This window comes from Enoplosus armatus, chromosome 19 (assembly GCF_043641665.1).
Source record: "Enoplosus armatus isolate fEnoArm2 chromosome 19, fEnoArm2.hap1, whole genome shotgun sequence".
NCBI classification, from domain to species: domain Eukaryota; kingdom Metazoa; phylum Chordata; class Actinopteri; order Centrarchiformes; family Enoplosidae; genus Enoplosus; species Enoplosus armatus.
Window position 1 is genome coordinate 2,877,220 of NC_092198.1, and position 26,388 is coordinate 2,903,607.

Below are 26,388 nucleotides of genomic sequence, written 5' to 3' on the forward strand. Positions count from 1 at the left end.
TAAAATAAGATATGATGAAAGTCCGGTGTTTTTTTCTTTTCAGGGCTGTACTGCTGCCTTCACCAGCATCATGGGCTACGTGTACCACATGAAGAAGTGTGGGAAGGAGGAGTCTGAGCTGGAGAAGATGCTGCTGAACTGCTCTCACTGTGGGAAAACCTACAAATCCAAGGCTGGTCTGGAGTACCACCTGAAGTCAGAGCACGCTCCTGTGAGTCACGTGTTTTATATCATGTCAGAGGATGTTGCATCCCTGTTGCATGTAACATACTCTTTAACATCTTGTTGCCCAGACGCCCCAGAAGAGTGAGGAAGACGAGGCACTGAAGGCCCAGATGGAGGCCAACCCAGAGAGGACGGCCAGCGGCAGGGTGCAGCGAGCATCGGCCCAGGTGGCTAACTTCCACCTGGCTGAGATCGCCAACAACGAGCTGCCCAAAGACTGGCCCAAGAGGAAGTTCCAGTCAGACCTGGTGCCGGACGACAAAAAGGCAAGAGAAGATTCAGTTAGCCTCATCACGTGTGTGGAGTGTTTGGTTTGAGGTATAAGTGTGCTTAAATTGACCTCCTCTTGTTCATGCCGACCTTCCCAGTTGAAATACGCCCGACCAGGCCTGCCTGCCTTCAGCCAAGAGGTGCTGAGGAAGTGGAAGAATGAGGTGAAGCTGCAGAGGAAAGTCCACTGTCCCAACCAGGTAGGAGACAACGCTGCGCTCACAGTTTCAGCTGGGGTTATGGTTTAAGTCAGAATCAGCACAGTTTTATTGTCTGGTTGTGATCACTGCTGTGTGTGCAGCCTGGTCAGTGGAATAGGGTGAGCGGACTGTATGTATAATACGGTATAGAATATAAATCAAACCTGTTTTTGCGCTTATTTTATACTTATTGTATTAATTTAGTTAAGTATAAGTCGGGCGTGGTCCCAAATCTGATTCATTCTCTTTGTGAAGTGCAGAACCCACAGTGTAACTTCATTGTGTCTCCCTCAGGGTTGTGGCTGCACCTACACCAGTGTGTCTGGACTGAAAGCTCACCTGGGACTCTGCACAAGGGTACGTCGGCTTTTTTCTTTACCTCTGAAATAAGATATGCAAGTCCATACAGCGTACAAGAATGAGTGGCAGAGTAAAGGACACCATGCATGATAAAGTAAATACTGATACATTCAGAAAGGAAATTTATCATATTAATACTTCAGTCCGGTCTATGTATTACAACACAAGTGTTTCAGGGCTTGATAATCATTTCATGGATCTTTTGTTTCCTTTGATCTCATTTCAGGGCGACTTTGAGGCTGGAAAATACAGATGTCTGATCTGCAATAAAGAGTTTAACTCTGAAAGTGGAGTGAAGTACCACATCAACTCTGTCCATTCACAGGTAATGACGTGGTCACCACAAGCGTCTTTAATGAATGGCTTCTCTGCCTGTGTGTTACTGTGTGCAGATGACGCTCAGCGAGCTCTTTGCAGAGTTCCCCTCCTGACCTGAACCTGTCTTATATTCCCTGCTCTCTCGACAGGAGTGGTTTGTGACGAACAAAAAGGCCTCCAAGAAGTTTGAGAAGTTCCTCAAAAACCAGCCCAAGGAGTGTGTCCGTAACGTGGACAAGCAGATTGTAGATCAGTACCACCATAATCACCTCCAGCATCATCAGCAGCATCACCATCACCATCACCAACACCACCACCACCACCACAACCATCAACAGCAGCATATGCTCCAGCTCCAGCCCCTGCAGCACCCTCTGCAACCACTACATCACCTCCAGCACCAAACCCAGTTCCTCCATCCAGAGCACCAGAACCTCCCTCCACAGGTGGACACCCAGCTCCAGCAGCCGATGCTCCACTACACCTCTTTAGAGCCTCCTCCCGGACCTCTGTGGGTGGATATGGACCGGAGAGGAGCTGTGCCGGGACCAGAGCAGGCCCCGATCGAGATGGAAATGGCTGATGTTGACAAACCTGGAGAGGACAACAGCGGGATGGTGGAGGAGAAAAGGAGAGAGAAGGGGGAGAGAGGGGGGGAGAGGCCGAAGGCTGATGGGAAGCGGAAGGATTGTTTTGCTTTCGGTGGAGGTGGCGGCAGCAGCAGCAGCAGTAGCAGCAGTAATACTGGCAGCTCATCCAGCGAATCAGAGGTGGAGCAGCAGGACAGGCAGAGACAGGTTGACCAGTGGAATCTGAAACGGCCGGCCATCATGGATCCTCACCCTGATGCTGGAAAGCGACAGAGGAGCACTTAAAAAGACCCTGAATCCGCAACTAAAAATGGCACTTTGGTTAACACTCGTCGCGCATCGGAGCTGATTTCAACAGAGGTAGAAGAAGACACCATCGAGTGTCCGTCCCTACTTTATTAGTTGTGACAAATGTGACATAGAAGAAAACAAACCTGAGTTCTTTGCGTCCGCAAGACAAACACGAGAGAAGGCAGCTGATGAGCTACAACTTGTATCTTTAAACCTTTTGGAAGTTGAGAAAGCCTTCAGATGATGACGGATAACTTCAAAAGAACCTCTCAGTGTCGGCGTATATGAGACTACATACACTTCTGGTTTAGAGGCTGTTTCTCTGTCTTGAAGTGGTTGTCATTGTATAGCCTTGAGAAATGTAGGTGTACCGTTTATCTGTGTGTTAACTGTAACAGATTCTTTTCACCAACTTTAAATGTGTCTTATTCCTTTAAAGCGTTTGATAAACCTTCTCGTCTGTCACGTTTTCCTCGAAGGGAAAAACTTACTTTAACCTTGAGGGAGGATGCTACAGTATAGTGTTTTAGACTTGTCTAGTCGCTCTCTCTCTGAAAAGATTTTGTGCCTCTCAAGTATGATCTGTATAACTTCATACTACTTCATCACTTTTACTTACAACTGATTGGCCTTTTCTAGGCTAAATGATGGCGAAAGTGTCACTTTTCTGGTAAAATTCGATAGAAAAAAGGATCAGCTCTGGCTTTGATCACCACTCGGTTCGTGGCTGGCATCGGGCTGCCGTCATTGAGCCAAGTCTCCTGGCAGCTTGTGGTAACATGAGAGGATCTGTTTGTACCTGTGTGGTGGTTCAGTGTAGTTACAAGAGTTTAAACGGGCAAATCACACGAAGAGCAGTGAAGCAAGTCAATGGAAACAAAAAGTAAAAGCTTTTGTTATTACACAGTAGAGTAGAAGAAGTTCAACATTTTGGGGAGCACGCTAACTCGCTAACACTTTCTTTCCACAAGTGAAATGAGAGGATCAATGCCACTGGTGTCAAAGGACAAAACACTTCATCCATCCACCCAGTGTGATGACACGACAGGAAGTCACTGCACCCGGCTGCTTTTTGCCAAGAAATAGTTACAGCATGTAACTGCTATTGTATGCTGCTATAACAATGCAAGTTTCCCCGCTGAGGGATTAATGAAGGAGTATCTTATCTTATCTCTTATCTTAATTGTCGTAGTTACGTTCTGTTTGTGTAGGATTAAACAAACGAGATGGAACCTGGCAGTGTGGGAGCTTTAGAGGTGTTGGTAGGTGTACTTTTAAACTTTTAAAAGAGCCAGGCTAGCTGTTGTCCCCCTGCTTCCAGTCTTTTCCATCGCCGAACTTAACACACAGACATGAGAGTGGAATAGATCTTCTCTGATTGCGGGAAAGAAAGCAGATCAGTTTATTTCCCGAAACGTTGGATTATTCCTCATGTTGTGGCCTCACAATGCTGTACTCTTAATTCTCTCAGCATCCAGTTTCCAAGAATACATGAAACAAAAATCTACATGAATGTGCCATCACACAGTTTTGAGATGTGTTCCTGTAGTCTCTTAAAAAGACGTTGTTTGTTTTTTTATTTTGGTCCACGTACCATCTTTTAACAGCATCCTCAGCAGTTGGAGTTTGATCAGTCGTCACGGACACAGCTTGGTTGTGTGATGACAGCTGAGCAGTCTCCATCCACCGAGGAATACCACAAGATACGTTTGAAAGCTCTAGGAAAAGCCAGACCTTTAGTCAAGCTGCTTTTTTTTTTTTAAATGAATCAACTTTTACGCTTCATTTTTTAGCGGTTTTAAGGCTTCCATGCAGGGCTAACGTTCCCCAAACAAAGCCGTATCAGCAGGGAAACACAGTAAGCACAGGAATATGATCGGTTCTTATCGGCGGATCACAAAACAACAGCCAATAAATGTGACCGTCAACATATTGGTGACTTACCGGTTATGTTACAACGCAGACAGGTGGTCAAAGAGGAGGTTAACAGCTAACATACCAAGCATTTAACATGGAGGGTGGGTGTTTTTTTTTTTTGTTTTCTGTTCCTTCTTCAAAGACAGTCCTGTTTTTTTTCTGTCTCACAGAATATTTAACCGATAGCATGTAGCCTAATGTTGTTTATGTACTCTGCATTTTGTATCTACTATAGTGGTATATGGTTATGGATGGTTGTCAGTCACTTGTTTGTGATGTTTTAACACTATTTTGTATATTTTTCTTTTAAACTTTTTTTTTTGCATTTATGAATGTATATGGTTATTGGTTTCCCTTCTGTCGTGCACTTCTGTTAAGCCGGTTTTCCTCTAAAAGAAAGCGACCATTAATTTTCATCATTTGTCTTGATTTGAAACTTTCAAAGAGGAGTACCCTTTAATCTGTTAATCTGTCTTTAACAAAGTATGTGAAAGATATTCTGTCAGAAATATTTACTGTATGTGATTCTGTTTAAAGTGCTTTACCCTTCATGGCCCTCCATCAGATGCCTTTTGAAAGAACAGCCCGTGTTGTTTAAGTTTAAAAGTACGTGGGAAGTATTTCAAAAAGCATGATTTTATATCATTTGGACCTCTGTATACATAAATCTAGTTTTTGTTTTATTTCAGGTTACAAACTCTTTTTTCAAGAGTCTCCATCTTTGGTGATAACAATATATATTACTGTTCATGCTAAATATCCAGTACTTCTTAATAATAATTATAATAAGATAGTTCTTATGATTATTATTCATCACCTAAATCAGTTGTTTCCAACAAAGCAAAGATTAGAGGAATGTCTCAACAAATAAGTCTGATTTTGAGTAGCTATTTCTTTTTATTTGTTTTTCCGTTGATAATTGGTTGATCAGTGTCTCAAATGTAAATGTAGACGTTTCCTCGCCGATGAAATACCTCCCACGTCCACTTACGCTTGTGACCAAATCTTTATCACCATGCATGCACTTTGAACTGTTTGATGGCACTAAGGACAGCAATGCTCAGCTTTAAGAGACTTTACATGTGTTTCATGAAGCAGCCCTGGTCCCGGACTAAATGTTTTTTATCCCTTCATCAGAGAAAGAAAGTGTTAATATTTGAGTGAAGTCAGGCCAGTAATTCAATAACTGAAACATATTTCATAGGATAAACCATCCAGTCTTTTGCACCTTTGTCTTCCTGCTGTTACTTTACTTACAGTAGCATTTATTCCTCTTAATGCTGGTACAGCACAGTTCTGTAATCCAGATTCAGTGGAAACAGAAAGCCTGTGTTGTTATAATTTTTGTATTTATTGCCAACAGAGCAGTTGTCCCCTACTGTAGGTGACAGAACCAAAACAGCTACAATACATGAGTCTTGAAAGCCAGAAATCTAAATTATCTTTGACTGGTTGGTTTTGAACCCATCAACCCCCTCAGATCCCGTATATTAGGGTCTTTAGTGAACATGTAAAATCTTTGAGTTGGTCCTGACCTCCTGAAGTAAAGTGAAAAGTAGTGTTATTAACAGCACAGTGAAGGAGCTCTGAATGAATGAAGAACTGTTCTTATTGTGCCCCCACCATCTCCATCCATACAGAAATTAAACAGTATATATAATCTAGGCCAGATTTGAATAAAGGTTCTGTTAGTAGTCTTGTATCGTTTGTAAACACATGAAGAAAGCACTTAATTTTTCCATTTTGTGGGACATAATTAAAAATCTGTAAATTTAATATGTTATTACTTGTTTTTTAGAAAGTTATGTGCTGCTATTTCATAGTACCAGCAGTGTTATAACCACAGATAATTAAAAGTTTAATTCATGGTCATCTGTGGCTCTGTGTCTTCAGTAACAACGATGTGGGGACTGTAAGAGGTCACAAAGCATCTGGTCCTTAATACAAGCACCTGCCTGGCTAATGTTTTGTATTTTCTGCATTCTGTCCGTCCACAGGTTCACCCAGTGGGGTCACTGCTCTTGACCTTTGCACCTCGGCCTTCCTGCAGCAGCGGTCCTCACCTGTCATGATCTGAAGGACAAAAGACATCAAAACCAGGCTAAAGCGAGAGATTATTACATAAAGGAAAAGTGTTGTTTCAACAGCATTTAAATTATTATTTCATACCACCTGTGTGGTATTCTGCACTCCTGGTTTAAACTTCCCCAGTCTGTTTGCTTAAGAAAGATAATTTAATTAGTATTTAAAAATCAATCAACGAATGCCAAAGAAAACTACAAACTAATTATGCAATATAGTTAGACACCAATAAAGTACACACTGTCCAATGAGAGACCAATGGGCAGATGCTGTTCATGGGCTGAGTGACCCAGCTCTTTGTGCAGGGATGGGTTGATTTACCTTCACCTGTGGTCTACATGTGATCCATTAGCACAAGGAAAATATTAAACAATAATGAGGCAATAGTCTGAATAATTTATCCTGTGGGACCCCTCAGATTTATCTCCTCCAGGTTTGGAACTACTGTTGAATGACTTGTGATATTCGGGGAGATTGTGAGGGTTGAACTCATGGCTGCCACAGTCGTTAATCGTTGTCGTTCCACTTTCAGCTGATAGGGGGCGGTGTGGGCCACCATGCCTGTACGGTAACATGGCGGTCTGATGTAAGCGGAATGTGAGTTTCAGCAACCTGAGTCAGTGGAAACAACGCTGGTGGTGTTTATATTTTACCGTTCAAGAAAGAGTAACGGCTGGATTTATATATGTCGGTGATGTCTTTACGGCTCCGGTGATCGTCCACAGTGTCCTTCCCGGTAGCAGAGTTTGGGACTCGATCCCGAGTGGCCAGACTAGCTTCCCGGGTTCGGTACGAGGCGTTTCGCCCTTCGCCACCGAGGAGGAAGCCTGTGTTTCATGCGGGGTGAGTTTTTAACGATGCTAGTAGTAATCTCGGTAATGTTTGTCGGTTACCGGCCGATTTGAAGAGTATTACAGTTACTTAAGGTCGGTGTAAGAAGCGCTTCACTCCACAGCCACTTTAGCCAGTTAGCGTTAGCTGTGTGGTGTTAGCTTAATAGCTAGGAGAAGACGTGAGTCACTGGGAAAACAAATGAGTAACAAAAGTGTGTTACTTAAATAACTTCATACTTGGTGTGTGTGTGATATTTGAAAGATATGCCGAATTGTTGAGTGGTTCAATATTATTAGGATTCTTAAGTTTTCGTCCATGTCTTCCATGTTTACTCTTGCCAGTACAAGAGAGACCATAAAACTGTCTCATTACTGAATGAGGTTTGGTTTGTCAGGCTCTGGTCCCGGGATATCGAGGTGATATCGGTATTACGCGTGGCTCTGCGACTCCACGTTTCCACAGTAATTGTTTTAAACAAATATCTATTTTGCAATGTGTAAGGCAATGGAAATTACAGTTAAATGTCTGGTAATATTACTTACTGTTTTTACAGGCTGTTGAATCGTGGCAGTCCAGGCCAAAGGAGGAATCACTGAGGTATTATGATGAAACCTTACTGTATGTGTACAGTATACCTTTTTAGAAATGAATCTTCAGTTTGTTTGTTTGTCCCATATTTTCAGTAAGTAATGTTACAGATATTGTGGTGTGGTGTTTCTGTTTCAGGTCTGAGCAGCAGCAAGGACCGGGCTCCACACATGAGGAGGCATCTGACAAGACAACCACAGCACAAGAAACCCAGGGCCTATGGATCCCATTGACTCTGGACAAGGTTTCCAGTACCAGCTTCTTTTTTTTGACTGGCAATTACATTTAAATTAGAAATTTGTACTTTTGAATCAATGCCATGATACTGTAGCAATAGGAAGTGACAGACTGTTGACTACTCTGGTCATTTGTGGAGGAGTGCACCTAGTGACAAGCTAGCCTGAACACTTTGTGATGCTACATTGGACGTTGTTTCAGCAACACTGTCCCATTTTGCCCATTTAACAACTATTCCCTGTTCAGTATGTTTCTGATTTTAATTTATTTAATTGATTTAAGTTATATATATACTGCACTGTCTCCTCGCAGGACAAGAGGAGGAGCCGTCAGAGCAGCATTGTGATCTAACACCCAGCTCCAAAGGACGACAACGGAAGAAAAATTCAAAATATTTGGATTATGAAACTGATGAAAGTTTGCAGCAAAAACCACCCAGAAAGAGCTCCGGAGGAAGGGGAGCTGCTTCTAAAAAGACTCCGGCAAAGAGAGGGAAAGCTAAAAATGCCACACAACAGACTGCAGATGGGGGAAAAGAAGCAACTGACGAAACACCTCAAGAGTCTGATGGAAAAATCTTAGAGGAAACTCCGAAAAAGACAGTTAGAGCCAAGAAGACCCCGACAAAAAAGACTCCCGCCAAAAAAACTCCCACCAGAAGAACTCCTGCCAAAAAAACTCCCACCACTGATCGGGGGCTCCCACCTGGGGAGGGTGGAGTTGTAGATACTGAGCAGCAGGAAAATGGGACGCCAAAGCCAAAGAGAAAGTACGTGAGGAAGCAGCCTGCACAGGAAGTGGAAGCAGAACCACCATGTAAGGAGGCTCAAGGGGGACCTCCGATTGAACCAGAGGAGGAGACCCAACCAAGTGGCCGCCGCAGGAGAGGTGCTGCCATAGTGTAAGTTACATGTCGTGTGTCATTATATTCACTGTATTCAGCTACAGCATAGTTTGTTCTGTCTAGGTGTAAATAAAGTGTAATTTACATGTAGAGGTATGGGGCTTCAGACATATTCAGGACTACAATATACAAGCAATTCAGTGATCTTATATTAAAAATGTTGCAAACATTTCTCCAGGGCATTGAAGTACCTCCACATTTTGGCAAAAGAAGTGCTCAGTCATCCCAGTGATGAGTCAGGTTCCCAGCGGGGGGCCAACAGTGATATCACCCACTCAAAACCAGACCCAGTCACAGAGCGGAAAAGTCTCAAAGGAAGCAAAGGTACACTCACCACCACGTAACCAACAACAATGACGACACCTGACCGATGCTAAGCACCGCCTCTTTCTCTCAATGCACCAATAACGGCAGACGTTCTTCTTGACGCTCTAATGCTTTGGCTGCCTAGTGTCTTGTCTACTTTTATAATATGTGTCACAAGCTACAAAGACATTTGAAGATAGTCAAAAGATGAGCTGCGTGGATATGTGAGAGTGGCATCTTTTATCGTGTGGATGTTGTTGTTTTCATTCATCCATTCCTGACTGCGGTGTCACTGTGCCCACGTCAGCGTGCCCATGTCAACGTGGCCGTCGATAAGATAAGAGGCTAATGTGCACATGCATGTCCCAGCATTTCCTGTCATGGTAGTTGTGGGTCAGGGGTCAGGGGTCCGGGCAGGCTACAGGCAGAGGTCACACATATACACAGCAGGACAGTAAGTTCTCAAGTTTAGTGTGGTTCTCTACTGGCTTGGGCCATTGGGCAACCATTACCACTGACCTTTCTGTACTATTTAAACAAAAGTAACGTCCCCTTTATTGTCTTTAGTTATGTTTGGCCAATCTTGAACATTATGCAAATCAATGTGATTAGTCAAAAATAGATCCACTAATAGCAGTTAAGATCCCAGCGTATTCTGACATGAGTTATTCTTCGTTACGTCCCTGCAGGACGGAAAGGCCAAAAGAGGAAGCGTCCCGAGTATGACAGTGATCCTGCAGATGATGAGGACTTCGTTCCAGATGTTGAGGATGTGGAGGTTGAGGAGATGGAAGATGATGAAGAAGAAGAAGAAGAAGCAGAGGACTCGGGCTCGGACTCAGACCTGGGGACAGGTGGAAGACGTCCAGCGTCTTTCCACGTCAACAGGACCAATGTTAGTAGTTTTCTTATCTCTTTGAAATGTGGTGGCCTGACATTGAAAGAAAGATGACTTTCCCTTTTCATCTGGATGTTAAGCTTTTGGTTTGGTTTGTTATTGGTTGCGATCACATTTTACTCGCATTCATTCATTTACAAGTCGATGGATTCAATGTAATAATAATTAATGTGGTCTTAAAGACACAATTTAGATCTCTGCAGAATTGAAAAGTGAGCAATACAAAATGCTCAGAATGGGGACAGTCCAACTCACCCAATCTCCTTTCCTCCTGCAGACGGGCCCGATCGTCAAAACCCCCAACGGGCTCAACAGCAACATCATGAAGACAGTTTGGGAGTCCACCGAGATCACCAAGAAATTGTAAGTAGCTTCGCTCACCGCTGCAGTGTAGTTGTGGTTGTGTCTGCCCACCTTGTTTTACCAACGGAGGATCTTTTTTTATTATTTGTGACGTATTATTGTGTGTGTGTGTGTGTGTGTGTGTGTGTGTGTGTGTGTGTGTGTGTGTGTGTGTGTTTTCCAGCCGCGAGGAGCACTACAGCAGCTGGGTGTTCCCAGAGTGGGTCCCCTCCACCACTGACTGGCACGCTGTATCACAGAGGTAGTTAACCTTGTAATTAGTGGGATAATCCAGTTTTATACAATGATAAAGGGGGCTTGTAAAGTGATCAAAATAAAGTTAAAGTTTTACCATTTTATATTGTGTAACACTTGACTTTCTGCACTTGAAGGGTGCTTTATAAATAAATGTATTCACTTACTCACTACGGTGTTGTACACTGTTGTGATGTAACCTATTTGGCCAACTAGAAGCACAGTTGTGTTATTAACACACTTGGTAATTGAAGTAGTAGACATTTTATGTGTGCATCATCAACCCTGCCAGGCGAGTATCTGCTGTACGTGTTGTTGTGGTGGGAATTTTCTTATTGCATTGAACTTCTCTTGTGCGAGTGAATATTAAAAAGTTTTTTTATCGTATGTGTTATTTAGCGATTTGGAGAAGTACCTGCCTCAGGAGCTTCGGTCGGCTGCTTTCAGAGTGTCCAGAGAAGGACTCAGTAAGGAGGAGACGCCTGTGCAGCGACTCAGCAGGTTACACTGAGCAAAAAAGACAGATTTGGCATTTTTGAAGTAAAATCCTCATTTGTTCCTGTTTTTAAACCCGTTCTGTTTATACACCGGACCAGGTTCGAAACCGTGCCTGCTCACCCGGAACGCTGGGACATGTTGCTGTATGCAGGTGGACCGGTCTGGGCCATGGAGTGGTGTCCTACACCTGATGGTGCGCCGGCATCCCAGTACATAGCTCTGGCCTGCCATCGAGGGATGGACGACCAGCACTATGTCAACAAGACGTACACCGGACCTGGTCTTGTTCAGCTGTGGGATGTGGGCCAGCTGGAGTACAACAACAGGTACAGCTGAGGTTATTTGAGGCCTGATAGTGATCATTTTTTGGATCAAGGCTTCTGTACCTTTCACTATTTTGTTGCGCAGTCAGCTGATGGATTTGTGTTAAACTGGCTACATCGCTGCCAGAGTTTATTTTGACATTTCCAGAGGAATCAAATCCTCAATCAACCCACCATTGTTGTCTTTCTCACCTTTAATGTTCATAATATAGTTTCCCCCTCTGTCTCTGCAGACCGGACTCCCAGCCTGCCTTGGCCTACGGCTTGGCCCAGGACAAAGGCTTCATCTGGCATCTAAAGTGGTGTCCTGCTGGAGGCTGGGAGCCTCCCAGCTGTGACAGAAAGGTAAGGTGTTTTCAAAGTGGGCTTCCACACACATGAGTTTTTGAAAGCCTGTATTAGCATATTTGATCTGGAGATGTGTATAGCTAATACTTAGCAATATTAAACCACCCCCACCCCCAAAGGCCCCTTTCCTGCCCAGACTGGGTCTTCTGGCAGTTGCCGCCTCCTCCAGTGTGGTCACCATTTACAGCCTCCCCCACCCTGATGCTCTGCTCTCCAACAAGAAGCTAGCTAACTCTGGTAAGTCTGTGAATATTATCTTTGATGATGATCTTCTATGATCTTCAGATGTGTTTTCAATATTTATAACCATTCAATTAAAAGTATTGTAACAACAATATAGTGGTATTACAGTTTTCTTTACTGTAAAAATGATCTTACAATCTTACTGACCAATGCACAACGCTGACTTGACCAGAAAATGAGGTGTGTCCTGTGTCCAGCAGAGGGCAGTGTTGCCTTTCTAAAGCCTGATGTCGGTGTGTTGGACACCTGAATCCTGCTGTAGCCTGAAAGGACACACGACTGCAGTAAAGCAGCATTGTATCAGTGAACAGCTGGACTATGGATTTGTTCACATCTCGCTGAACCCCACCAACTGCTAATTCTGACATTAGCTTTGCTGCAGTGTGTTACACACCTCCCTTACTCAATTTCACATTCTTCGTTCGTGGAATTTTAGAGGTAGAAGAAGCGTGTTATCACACAGATTATCACGACCACATTGTCAAAATATTTGTGAAAAAGCATTGTCTCAATTAATTGATTCATCATTTGGCCTATGAAATATCTGACAGTAGTGACAAATGGCCATCAGAGCGTCTTAAAGCCCAGGATCACGTCTTCAGATTGCTTTTTTTTGTCCGACCAACAGCCAAAAACTTTAAGATATTCAGTTTACACTGATGTAAAAAGCAGATCGTCACAACAGAGAAGCTGCAACAAATTCATGTTTGGCATTTAAGATAGACAAAATGACTTAAAGGAATGATTGACTATCAAAATATTTCTTTGTTGATCGACTTATCACGTGATTGTTTTAGCTCTGGTCTCATTAGAATGATTTCAGGTTACAGGCGGTTTAAACACAATCTGAACTAAGTGTGCAATCAGTCAAACAGCATTGTATCAGACATGGACATCATTAACTGGTCTGGATTTCATATTCAATAAAAGCACAGTATCCATGAAGACCCTCAGTCTCTTTGGGGGTCTATCAAAGTCCTCTGAAAGAACTGAAAACACATGCAGACACAGAGTGTGAGTATATGTAACGTTGCAGACGCTGGAGTCTGTGGTGTAGTCTATTCAGATGACTGGGTCAGCTGCCTCTGGGGCTCTGCTGATAGAAGACTGTATGAATGAGATTAATGGCCAGCTCATCTGCAACATCCATCATACACAGAAACCTGGTTATGTCTGCACATGTGTGTATGTATGTGTGTGTGTGTGTGTGTGTGTCTGCAGTACAGGCTAATCTGATTGAGTGTTTAAGTTTGACCAATGCACCAACAAAAAAAAGTCTCATTTGTTCAATCAACTGTCAAATTACATTTTCTGTATTTTTCTCCCAACATGAAGGTCTAAATCTTTCTCTACACTTGACACGACATCGGTGTCCTCAATCATAGCGAAGAGCCTGCTTTTGAAAGGCCGGCGCGATTAAAAAATCGATGAAGTAAAACACCAATAGTCACTATGGTATATAAATTCAACATTTATTCTGCTTGCGGCAGAGCCTCAGAGTAGTGAGGTTTTCCAGTTGATTGGTCTCTACATGTTTGGTCCAGAGCAACACACCTTGACGAGCACCGACAGTGGCTAGCTTGCAGTCCCATAGGACTAATAGTTTTGAAAACCCTTGACCTTTCCTCCGCGTCCAGACCGCTGCAGAGTTGTACCGGACGTGCGGACATTTCCCCCATCCACACTGCTTTCCAGTGTGTGGCGATAATGCAGCATAACGTTGTTTATCAGCCACCATAAAAATGAAGAAGAAGAGTGAAGAAGTGTGTTTGGGTTTTTTTTTGTGGCTGAACAAGAAGAAAAGGGCAAAAAGAGAAAATATAATGTGGGACCAGGGAGGGGGAATACAGTACAGCAGCATCCCCAGTACTCTGGATTACATCGGCAGATGACGACATGTACGTCACACAGACGCGGAAAGTATGAAGCAAGCTTTAGGCATCACCGCCTGCCCACAATTTTTCCCTTGTGGACAAAAAATATCAACATTTAATGGCAACATTTCCAAGAATTCGGTGTTATTGGTTTTATTTTAGTCTTGCAAATTAAAACGCATGGACATCCATCTGTTTTCTCTTTAGCCACGCTAGCTACCAGACTTGAGGTGCCAAAAACATTTTTAATTATCTCGTGAAATATCTTAACGTCTACAAGTTATGTTGTTTCCCGGAGGATAAATCCTAGTGACTTTTCATGTTGCTCCACCAGCAGGTCAAAATTACAATTTGTCTCATACTTTTATGACCAAATACCTTTTTTAAAATGAACCACGTCCCCATCAATCTTAACTGTGCTTTAGCGCTACTTAGCACATGCTAGCAAATGTTAACATGCTGACATGCTAAAGCAGAAATACAGCATTGAATGAGAGAACACATGAACAAAAGGTGCATGTAGCAGCCAAGCAGCCTTGTTCCCACAGACTCCTCCGCAGACAGACTCTACCCTCACATTAACTTTGAAGCATTTTGAAAAATATTCATATGAAGATTTTGTGATTTGCGGGAAGGATGTGGGCATTTCCGTTTGCTCAGACTCTCACATTTTCAGCCGCTGGCCTGCAGTTTATTTAGCAGAAAAATACCTTTCATCAGCTCGACTGGCCGGGGCAGGATGGGGATGGTGACGGTACATTTAATCAAGTGAAAAATGACCAGGGAATTTCTTTATAGCTTCTCACTTGACATGATGAGCACAAATTGAATGCAGATTAGCTATCTTACATGACCATGGGTGGAAAGAATTCCCCTGAGATTCAGTATCGGCTGAAAGGGTTAAAGGTGAAATTGGTTTGGAAAGGGTTAAACAGTGTGTGTGTGTGTGTGTGTGTGTGTGTGTGTGTGTGTATGTATGTATGTGTATGTATGTGTGTGTATGTGTGTGTATGTGTGTGTATGTGTGTGTATGTGTGTGTGTGTGTGTGTGTGTGTGTGTGTGTGTGTGTGTGTGTGTGTGTGTGTCAGCCCAGTGCTGTTTGCGACAGATAATTATAAATGGCTTTTGGCTGTCCAGTCACCAGAATGAATGAGCAAGTGAATGAGAAGAGGAGGCTGTTAAAGCTGCAGAAATGGAGGGCGGAGGGGGGTGGGGGTGGAGGGGGGGGGGAGTGGCTGGGTGGAGAACAAACAGACAAAAGAGAGAATGTGAGATGGCATAGTGAACGCACATAATTTACAGCACCGTTCTCCGTCAGACAAGGATCTATAATTGAAATGACAAAGAAGATGCATCACCGAGCCGGTTGTTAGTGTTGTAAGCTATGAATTTTAGGTCTAGTAGCCGACACCTCTTGGATCTCTACTCTGTCAATCATCAAGGACTTACTTAGGATTGGGCGGGGAAGGAGGTCACAGGAAGGCCAAGTTAAAGTGCTTTTAGTGTGTGTCGTACTTTTATTCACATTAGCTGTATTAATGTTAATTTATTGCCTCTAAAAAACAAACCCTGCGTATGATGGAAGCTAATTACCATCATCAGTTATACCAGACTGTTTGTCACTAGCAAATTCTCGTTATTACAGTTCAAACGGGGGCTCACTTCTGCTGCTATAGCAATGGACACATCTTTGCTAAACCACAGAATTGTTGTTTAAATCTATAGACTTGAAAGGTTTGTCATGTTTCGGGTCATAAAACGTGGTCGTTGCATGTTAAACATGGAGAATAATGGAAAACAGTGTTGTTTGAATTGGCAGAATTTCTTTATTTTGTCATTTCATGAAAAGGTAAAGGCGGTAAATACAGGTATCACTCAGCTTGAGGTTGTGAAGCCATGCTAGGTTCAGCCAGGGTCTGAACATCGGTCTGGACTTGATTTAGGACATAAGAGGCTTTTATAAAAGTACGAGTGTGTGTTTTTCTGAAGCCGAGGTAAGTTGAAGGAAGGTCTGGAGGAGTGAGGAGGACACAGTATTGATCTGATCTCTTCAGTAATCTGAACTGGAGGAGGAGAGAAAACTAATGACGGGGAACAGTCTGACACCTTTTTTATTTTATTTTTTTCCATTATTGGATTTTACATCTATTAAACACAACAGTGATCGTCAAGGCAGGCACAGCAGAATTACTTCTAAAGTGGTGCTTAACGTCCAGTCGTTTTGAACCACGCCAGGGGAGGGGCTCTGGAGATGCCGACAACTATTGGAAAGATTGCTGTAAACCTTTTGCTTAACGTTGGTGATCCCGTGAGTTCACGTCGAGTGCCATCAACAGGTCAAAGTCTCCACACTTCAGTTCACGTCAGGGTACCTCTAAAACAAATGACCTTCCCTTCAGTTACACTCTGAGCTTAATGCTAACATGCTGCAAGTTAGCACGTTAACATTCTGACTTTACTCATGTGGAAGGGAAACTACACCCAGATTAATAATCCTGCTCGTTCTGCTGCATGCTCCGCCACGCCCTACTGGATGTATTGCGCTGTCGTGCAGAGCTACATCAGAGCTGGGTGTGGTCACCGTGTGGAGCCGAGCCCGTGATGCTCGCTGCGTACAAAACACAAGTTTCCCATGTTTACATTCAATGCTAGATTCTAGCTTTTGTTCTCTGAAAATGCTCATTGTTATGCTCGTTGTATAGATTCCAATTTTTAGTTGTAATTATCGTACCGATAAACACTTAACCAAGGTGTGTTTGTTTGTTTTTCTCCGCAGGAAAAAACAGCCAACAGTTGCCAGTATACCAGGTAGGCTCTTTCTCATTTAATCTCAAACCTTCTCTCTTTACCTCGCTGAATTCTGCCCACGTTCTCATTAATTATTAAATACCTAATGTATATGTATTAAATACCTGCTGTTGTTTTCCTCAGGCGGCGGGAGTGTTGACACTGAAGCTGGGCTCCTTCAAAGCTCCTCGCAATGAAAGGAGTGGTCAAGTCCTGTCTATGGATTGGCTGCCTGAAAAACCACACAATGTAATGGCTATTGGATTCTATGATGGTATGAATTGATTTCTTGGAGATGTTCTTGATTAATTGCTTCAGCGTTTGAAAGAACAAACAAATGCACGGTCTGAATCCCCTCAGGTTCACCCGTGTGCATTTTATTCTTGTTGAAAAAGTGTTTATTTTTCTTACAAATATGGTCTCTGTCTTCATGAGCTAGTTGCTTTACGTTGCTTTCCCGATGTTTCATCTTTATTTGAGCGCGCACACCGTCTTTTGCAAGTTAAAAGAATATAATTTGAGCCAGTATTTTCTCCCCAGGTGTTGTAGGACTGTGGGATCTGTCCACGAAGTCCGCGCTGTTGCGAGTGCGAGAGTCCGACGAGTCTCTCAGCCTGCTGCCCTATCGATGCCTCCAGGCTCACGACCACGCAGTCCGGGCCCTGGCCTTCTGTCCTGCCTCCAGGTAGACACTTCATCTCACCTGTGTGCTGACGCTGCATTTTCACTGTCGCATCATTAGTCATGAATGTGGGATGAAGGACAACTGTCAGATATTCAATTTGATCTCTCTGTGTTTATCATAGTGTAAGATTCCTGTATACATGCACAAGAAAGACTAATTTAACTACTAGCTTTAACCAGTCTCCAAATACAATAATTTATCTTTTAACTGCTCAGCTTGTCACTGCATGATATGTTGCCATGTTTCAGGCAAATCAAGTTTATTTGTGTAACCCTGATCGTAAAAGCAGTTTCAAAGGGAAACCCTCACCCAGGCAAAGAAAGAAATAATGGATAGGAAGATTTTCTGTTTGCTTGTTTATCTTTTTGTAGTATTTTACTTTAGTCTGGCAGTTTCATTCACGGCCAATTAAAATGTGGGTTCAAGCCAGCTCTGGTACTATCGGCCAAAGGCAGCACAACACATCTTAAAAGCAGATATTTGGGCTGAAGTTTGGCAGGAAAGCCCTTGCTCCAGTGTATTCAGGCACTAACTCAAAACGCAGGGTACAAGGCCGGGCCCGCAGCCATCTCTTCTCTAGGCTGTCACCATTCAGATGAAGTGACACTTATCTCTCTGCGAGTCGACACCCACTGACCTCCAGGCTGCAGCCTCTCTGAGCTCAGGTGACCTCGAGTAAGATCTTCCCTAAATTACTCTATTTGTGCCCCACCTTTCAGTCTCTTTTTGGTGCTATTTATTTATTTTATTAGGTGTTTATTCACTTTAATTTTTAAGGAATAAATAACTAATGAACAAGCTGCAGATATCTGATTGCTTTTTTGGAGAGACCTGTAAAGACACCTTTAATGTAGTCCAGACTAGTTAGATAAGTCCATGCACACATTTTCTGGGTCTTGCTTGGACAAAAATACTTGAATTGTTACTAGATTTTAAGATAATAACAGGCTGTTGTTATAATTTTCTTTATTTGGCCGTTAAAAATTAGGTCTTAGCCACAACTACAGGAGGAAATACTCTACTTTAATACAGAAACTGCTCGTAACTTTTCTTGAAGTGAGTACATGCTTTATTCTGTGTATGACTTTGACTCTGAGGTGAACACTGATCGGCCAATATTCGATATGTGATAAAAGGTCATAGCTCAACATTTCACTTATGCCCTCGTACAGACGGTTTCATCCGTCTTTTTCTCTGCTCCATTACGCAGCAGATGAGGAGAAAGATGGAGTCATTTACATCACTAATATCAGCTAGAAGGATTCACTGAAACGCTGTGTAAGTCAGCACACATCCCGGGCCAAAACTGGCTTTTTATTAAAAATCTGATATTGGCCAGTCAGAGCGTCGTCCACCTCTGATGTTAAAGAGATAAGGCTAGTCATCAGTTTTTAAGGTGCTTACCACCCACCTAAAAACAAGATTCATGTGGCTTTTGGTGCCTCATGATGTAAATGTCTTCACAAACGCTTTTCTGCCTTGACATGAACACAATTCGATAACAATTCTCGGAGAAATGCTGAAAAGCATTTTTTGAGAACATTTTGTAAATGCGTATTGACCATCAGGTCAAAATATGAGATATCAGCATCAGCTTTCAAACTCTGCTGACACTCTGCAGCATCAGTTTGACCTTAATCTTGCGTATTAGTTCAACAGGGTTTGTAATCTTCCAGCCTTGTATGTAGCAGCCTTTTAGCAGTCGAGTACTGACCAGCAGCTAATGCTAACAGATACCTCTCAATAATGTTTTAATCGTCTCCAGACATTCAGAGCTGAGCAGCTTGTTTTCACTTCAGTGACATTATAATGTTAGCTAACATTAGCTTAGCATCCAAAGGGGAGACTGAGAGCTGCCAGCAGGATCACTTGAGATCACTTACCAGCACTCCCAGTAATGCAGATATTACCGCTAAACGTGAACTACAGTGAATTTGGTCTGGTGTGTTGTAATTTCTCTGCAGCGCCGTTCATCTCTGTGCAGATCTGATGCTGATTTGATGAACAGCCATGTTCCTCTGTCCGTTATTTAACATTTGTGCTTCACGCCTCTGAGTTGCTTTTCTGTAAAGGCAGACATAAAAGCTGTGAACCTAAAGTTGAACCAAAGGTGCGTACGTGAATAACAAGATTAATCCTCCCGAGAGAGTCGCCCTCCTGGCAGCAGAGAGGACACATATCTCGTCTGGATCACTGCTTTTTAATTACACTGTCGTGCTGAAAGAGATAAAACTACCCTTCTTTCTGTTCCACTTTCTTTTCTTTTCCCTCACCTGAACAGTTTGTCATCTTTTCTGTCTGCTGTCCACATTCATACCCGTTTTTGTCACCGGTTGTATTGATTGCTCCGTCTTCATTTGTTTTATGGCAGACACCGCTGTCAGATTTGATCAATGTAAGGGGGGGTGACGCGTTCCAGTTCTGTGTTCAAGCTTTTGCATCACAAGTAAATTCACATATTCAGTAGAGCTCGGCCAATATATCAGCCGATGTTAGCAGATATATTGTTATCAGTGTATATGTCAGCCGATAAATGACAAGGAATTCAAGTGCAGAAATGCCAAAGATATGTTTTGAAATGTAGTTTGTCCACCAGAGAGTAGTGACAAGTTTGTTCACAACTGGAAAATGTCCTGCAGTGCATTTGTTGAATTACCAATATTGATATAAGCCTCAAAAATCAGTCAGGCTATAAATATTCAGCCATTTTTACATTTTCCACTAATAGAAATCCTGGATTGCTGTCCACCATTAACATGTCTTAAATCAAAAATGGCCACTGACAGCGTTCTATCTGTTGAGTTGTCAAATCTCTTTTCCTCTCAGATACCTGTTGGTGACAGCCGGAGAAGACCGCTATGTGAAGACGTGGGATCTGAGGAGGCTCTATGAGCCCATCACTGTTCTGAAGCGCTATCTGACCAATGAAATCTACTGGCCACTGAATGCACCTGGCCTCCTGTTGGCCCAGGAGACCGCCTATGCAGCGTAAGACAGCTTCTCTGGGGGGGGTTTTTGTGTCATAACGTCTATAAATATGAAAGAGTGTACATGAGGGTCAACATGCTTCATTATTTCATGTTTAATTCTGTCGGGTTTTATTTTTGAATTCAGGAATGGTTCTCATGGAGTTCACTTCTTTGACCATAGCATGCGCACCGTCTTCGCAGTTCCCAGGACAGGCACTTTGTGGGTGAGTGTGCCTGTGTTGGCATCCCCTCCGTCAGCCATGGGGCACAAGGTAGATTAGCTTCACTCTTTAGGAAGAAAAGGCTAAGATCTAAATGCTGATTGGTCTCTTTCTGTTTCACTGCAGTCCATATCTTACACTGAGTGGTTGAACAGTGTGGTGACATCAGACAGCATTGGTGAAGTGATCCTCGCCCTGTTACCTCAGATAAGCTACTGTCCTCAATATGTCAAACGCACCTTAGAGAGACGTTTTGTAAGTTTTCTGTTCTTTTTCTTCATTTTATTCTCTTTCCTGTACTGCTTTTTTTGTTTATGTTGTTTTTCTTCCTATTCATTTCTTGCACCTAGCTGTAATCACCTTTGTAAGATAATAATTTGATGTTATGTTACTGCCAAAACATATTTAAAACAGATTGAATAAAGAATCTTCAGAGAAGTTTCAATGGTAGAAGCAAACACTGTATTTGCTGAAAGGATCTGAAGACAAAGCTAACTGTCCCCTCACCCTGTGTCTCCAGCCCGTCTACTTAACATCTCTGGTTCCTCATGATGCAACTAAAGAAGAAAATCAAGAGATGGGAGGAGTGCAGGAGGAGGAGGAGGAGGAAGAGGAGGGAGATGCTGTAGAAGAGCAGGAAGGAGGAGACGGAGAAGGGCCGGATGCTGAATCTGAAGCAGGGAATGACAACGATAATGAAAACGGAAGAGACGGAGGAAGACGTAGGAAGGATAAAAGTCCCCCTCTGCGCTTCCAGACGTACAAAGAGGCTGTGAAGAAGTACTGCCTCCACCACACAGACAACGACATGGTGGGTAGATTCAAAAACCAGGTCACGAAGTGCTTCATTTGTTATAATTAAAGAAATTAAATTGGAAAGAATAAAAGAAAATAAGCTAAGGTTTTGTTATTGAAACAAAAACATGGGTATCATCAGCTCCAGTGTAAAAAGATGTCACACCCTGCCCTAGGCTTAGGGAACAATTAGAAAATAGCCAATAGGGATCCAATAACATGTCTTTTATAGGCCACTACTAGCGACTAATAGCTGCTAACAATCAACATTTTCCAGTTATTTTCTTACTGTTTTTATTTTTGTTTTTCTGTTAAACTTAAATTTGTATCCAGGTGAGATCCGAGAGATCAAATCTGCATAGAAAGAACATTAAAACTTTGTGTTGGGAGTGAGCACAGGCTGCAGACACCAGTGTGACACTAATCAGACAATCGATAGACTAATGAGTCTGGTGTAGGCTTTCAAAAATGCATCATCATTGGTTTTTCGTGCGGCCATGTGACATATTGAACACTCACAGACTTTTTACATAAGATAAGTAAAATATAATACACTTAAAGCATGTAAAACAAATGCCAAAACTCAACATGCAAGCTCACATAAAACCGTGAATATCAAGTGACAGAATTACATACCAATTAAATGAGATACAGCCACCCTCATCCATCCCGATCATCAGTTGATCGTATCAATTAAAGTGATGATTGTATCAATTAATAACACCCAGATAACATTTAAACCGTATTATTGGTTTATTAACACTGTTAAATGACTGTATAATATAATTTAGATTTAGAAGATTTAAAATAATAATAATTTCCTCCGACTTCCAGCGGACCTTTACAGGAAGCGAGAAACGAGCTGTGTGGAAACGCATGAAAGACACGGAGGTGAAGGCAAAGATGAACATGGATGAGATGCCATTGGCTGCACTACACAAGGTATCTACACACACACACACACACACACACACACAGTGCAGGTATCATCAGACTCCGGCTGCAGCTCAACAGGAAGCAGGAGGGAAGAGAAAGATAAACACTAGAATGGAAAGAATGGAAACAGAGGTGAGGGATGGGAGACGAGCATCTTCCTCCTCCCTCTTCTCTCTCCTCCTCTGATGGGCAGCTATAAAGACGGGCTGAATGTAATGATGTGTAAAATGAGAAAAATGTCACCCTTGCTGGAAGGAGGGAGGGAGGGGGAGATGGAAAGCAGCCATTTGAGGATTTGATGTGTTTAATTTTAAGAGGGGCAGAGTGGAGGGTGTCCCGGTGCCCTCTGGGATGAGATGATGGACGGGCACTTCATGGGATGATCTCAAAAACAAAACACGCCACGAGGTCTTTGACCGGCTCTTTGTCTGAAGGGGATAAATGGATGAGAAAGAGGAAGAGACCGACTCCAGGAAAGATAAAAGAAGAGGAACACCAGGGGGATTTATGGTGATGAAGAGAGGGATAAATGAGCGTCGGTAGAGAGAGGAAGAGGATGATATTGACTCACTGAGAGCTACAGCTGACTCACTCACAGAGGAGGGAGGAGTGGACAAAAACTACTTGAATAAAAGTATTATTAGTAGAAAGATATTGGAATTTCCTTTAATTAACTGATTGAGTGCATCAGAGACATTAACGACTGGATTTCCCTCAACTTCCTGCAGCTTGATGATGATGATGATGATGATGATGACAAAAAGCTGGTTTGTATCCGGTAATTTGTTGTTTTGTGTTTTAAGTTTGTGTTCAAACTGTGAGAAACTTGACTCACAGGAGTCTGCAGCTACAAATACAGATTTTATGTTGCGTTTTGGAAATTTAACTGACCTCTGATGACGAGCTGCAGATATTGTGAGCACAGACGAGAAGTGTTTAATCTTCCTCCTCTCCTCAGGTGCGTTTCAACCCCAACATGTGCTGCCACACCTGGGTGGTGTCCGCGGGCCACACAGGTCTGGTCAGACTGAACTGTCTGAGGAGTATGATCACCTGCAGGGCCAAGAAGATGATAAGCGAGAACCAGGCCCAGTTCAACGCACTGTACTCGCCAAAGGACCAGAAGGAGGCCGTCCAAACTGTGACGGACGAGCTATAGCAAGAGTTCAACTCCTCGACAGAATCAGAAGGTGGATCACGCTGTCACGCTGCACGAAACACAAACCTGCAAAAAACAGTTTAAGAATGAAGAAAACAACATTTCATTAGCACATACAGTACAGTACTGTATACATTTACTGTCTCATGTGTCCATCAATGGCCAGCAATGATATAAAACAAAAGATCGACCAACTCAGCTTTATATTTAAGTAGGAAAAACTAAATTATTTGCAGGTTTTGTGGCATTTCTTCATCAGCAGCAGCAGCAGCAGCTCAATGGTACTCTTTCATGAACTGAACCTCTTCCTCTAGTTGGAGTTCTGCCTGATGTTGTTCCAGTTTAATGGAGAGTTTCCTCCTGTAACCTCACCACCTCCACACTCTAAAACTGAACTGAACACCGCTTTACTTTCCCATAGTTCCCAGAAGTTTGAGCAGCTGGTGCCTTGCTTAAAACGTACCACATCAGCAGTTTCCACCTAATGGTCTGATGATTATTTGGCATACAAATTGCAAATGGCAAACATGACAGTGAGTCCGTTGTTGACAGCAGTCCAAGATAACAGAAATGTAACTTATCAGCTGCATTCACTGGTTATTAAATCCCCTACACTCAGGAAAAGTAATTAATACCTGCAGCTTTTTAAATTGAGAACAACTTAAAATCATGTTTTTGCTGACCTCCAGTGGTTACAGTTGTCTACGGTGATGCAGAAGTGTACTTCAGGGTGTGTCCGTACACCGTGACATCACTGTTGGGTTGTGGTTACAGGTGCAACAGACTTGAACGTTACTCGTTATTCTTCTCGTTGGCGAAGCGAAAGTCTTTCTGGTCACAAAATGGAGGATGTTGAGAACGGAGGGAGAAACTGGGTAAACCTAAAACCTTGAGGCTCTCTTGCACATTATTTTGGTTTTGTAATCGGCAACACATTCCACTGCAGTTTGTAGTTTAGTTCTCCGGAGCTCAGCGATCATTACAGTGTGTGCTAAGCGTTGGTCTCTTGACAACATGCTTAAGATACACTTCCTGGTTTTGTTATAGCACCACCTCACTGATGATGTTTCAAAACATCAACAGCTGGCTGGGAAACACTGGAGTGTATCTTTAAGCTCATTCTTGCTGCTGTATTTTTGTAATTGATCATTTTTTCTCTTTTACCATTAAACTCAGGCTATAACTGAGGGGAAATACTTGAATATTTTTTTATTGTAACTCTGCTGGACGTAATGTTTATAAATGACAAATTTTAGTTTTTGGTTTTTTTTTTTCATTGTCCTTTTCTTTACCTGTCAAACTTCGTTATTCTGATGATTCAAAGATTTTGATTCATTATTTTTTAAATGATAACAGCTGCAGTGTCGTGACATGACCTTATTTTTCAGTGTCTGCGAAACAAATTGGAAAATGTTATTATTTACAGACACAGCTGTCTCTTTTTTTAGAGGTTGTCTAAAACGTGTTTTCCTCTAAGTTAAATTAGGGGTTTTGAAAATGATTTACAGATCTCAGACAGTTTACGATAATGTCGTCAGTCATTACTGACGACATTATCGTTAACTTGTAAATCTTAAAGCATCAAAATGTACAGCGCCTGCTCTTTGGTTGTGTTGCTATTTTTGAAATGTAATAAATAAAGTGTAATAAATGTTTTTGAAGTAAAAACAAATATTTGAGTAAGTATTAAATAAAGCTGACAGTTCACTCTTGACTTTGGAAACAGCAGCTGGCAAAACAATCGTATCACAAGGTCCACGAGTAGCCAAAATGTTCAACTGCTGTTTCCTTAAAGTGCTAAGAAAAATACAAATTTAAACTTTTACAAGTCCAGGACAAACGGGCAAATTCCATCTGCTGATGAAGATCATGTAATGTGATCGAAAGCCGCAGAACAGCTACTTTTGGACCTTGTGGTGAGGTGAAGTGTCTAATGCCCTGCTTAGTGCCTGGATTAGTGATATAAACGGTAACTATGCGGCTTTTGAATGATATTTTTATCAAAACCAAAATACAAGTTCAGGTTCAGGTCTAAAACCGCTAATCTTCTGCTTTAAAGTGACCAAGTTAACCTGCTACGTCGTCTCAATGGACATGAAATAATCCAGCCTCTTTCCGTCATCTGCAGTCTTTTATTTCACTTTACAAAAACCTCTTGCCACACATATAAATGAAATATCAAACATCACAGATGTGACATGTGGATTTATGCGACAATCACCACAACACTTGGACAAATAGGACTTTTTAAAGACAGATTGTACAAGGGAGGTAAATGTATTTACACATGTATACACAGAGTCATACACTGAAAATACACACTATTTGACATATTTACAACAGTCACACAAAGACAGCAACGGCACAATACAGAGCATTCTCAAACGTTAGACTGAACAAACAGGAACAGCGTTTTTCTGGAATGAATTTAACTGTAAAGAAAGACTTTGGCTCCAGTTTAACACCACAGCCTGTAGAGGAGAACTTCAGTATGCATGTATATAAAACTAGTACAGTAAAATGCATTGGTCTTTATTACATTCACTTTGTTTTAACGTAGTCTTCACTGCTGTTAGGTCCATTATTCTCATTTTGCATTATTTCAAAAGGAAAGTATTTAAATATACAGGATCTCCTTAAAAATTGGTGAAAATATAGAATTTTAAAGAAGATATCTTTTCTTTGATTAATCATCCGCGTGGTATATCAACATATTCTGATTGGCAGTTGGACGAGAAACTTCTTACTGTATGTGATATTGAATAACAGCTAACAACCATGCAAGTATTTGGATCCGAATGGATGTCAACTAGGCGTTTACAATGTACAACTGTCCTTTCTTTGAGAGCAACTAACAACATCAACACTTTTTATAGTAGCTGCGAAACATTACAGGCATGTCAGCTGGCTCGTTGGCTTTTCTTATGGGTGC

General features: G+C 42.2%; 1 protein-coding gene across 1 annotated transcript; it reads left to right on the plus strand.

The window, feature by feature from the left end:
- Positions 1 to 7,894: 7,894 nt before the first annotated feature.
- Positions 7,895 to 23,456, plus strand: gtf3c2 (general transcription factor IIIC, polypeptide 2, beta). Its single transcript, XM_070926053.1, has 19 exons — positions 7,895 to 7,919; positions 8,225 to 8,813; positions 8,995 to 9,140; positions 9,812 to 10,017; positions 10,298 to 10,383; positions 10,547 to 10,624; positions 11,017 to 11,118; positions 11,214 to 11,441; positions 11,672 to 11,783; positions 11,906 to 12,023; positions 16,681 to 16,712; positions 16,836 to 16,965; positions 17,232 to 17,376; positions 20,203 to 20,364; positions 20,491 to 20,569; positions 20,693 to 20,821; positions 21,087 to 21,377; positions 22,196 to 22,303; positions 23,256 to 23,456. The coding sequence occupies exons 1-19, from the start codon at positions 7,895 to 7,897 to the stop codon at positions 23,454 to 23,456; spliced, it is 2,967 nt and encodes a 988-aa protein (XP_070782154.1).
- Positions 23,457 to 26,388: the final 2,932 nt, after the last annotated feature.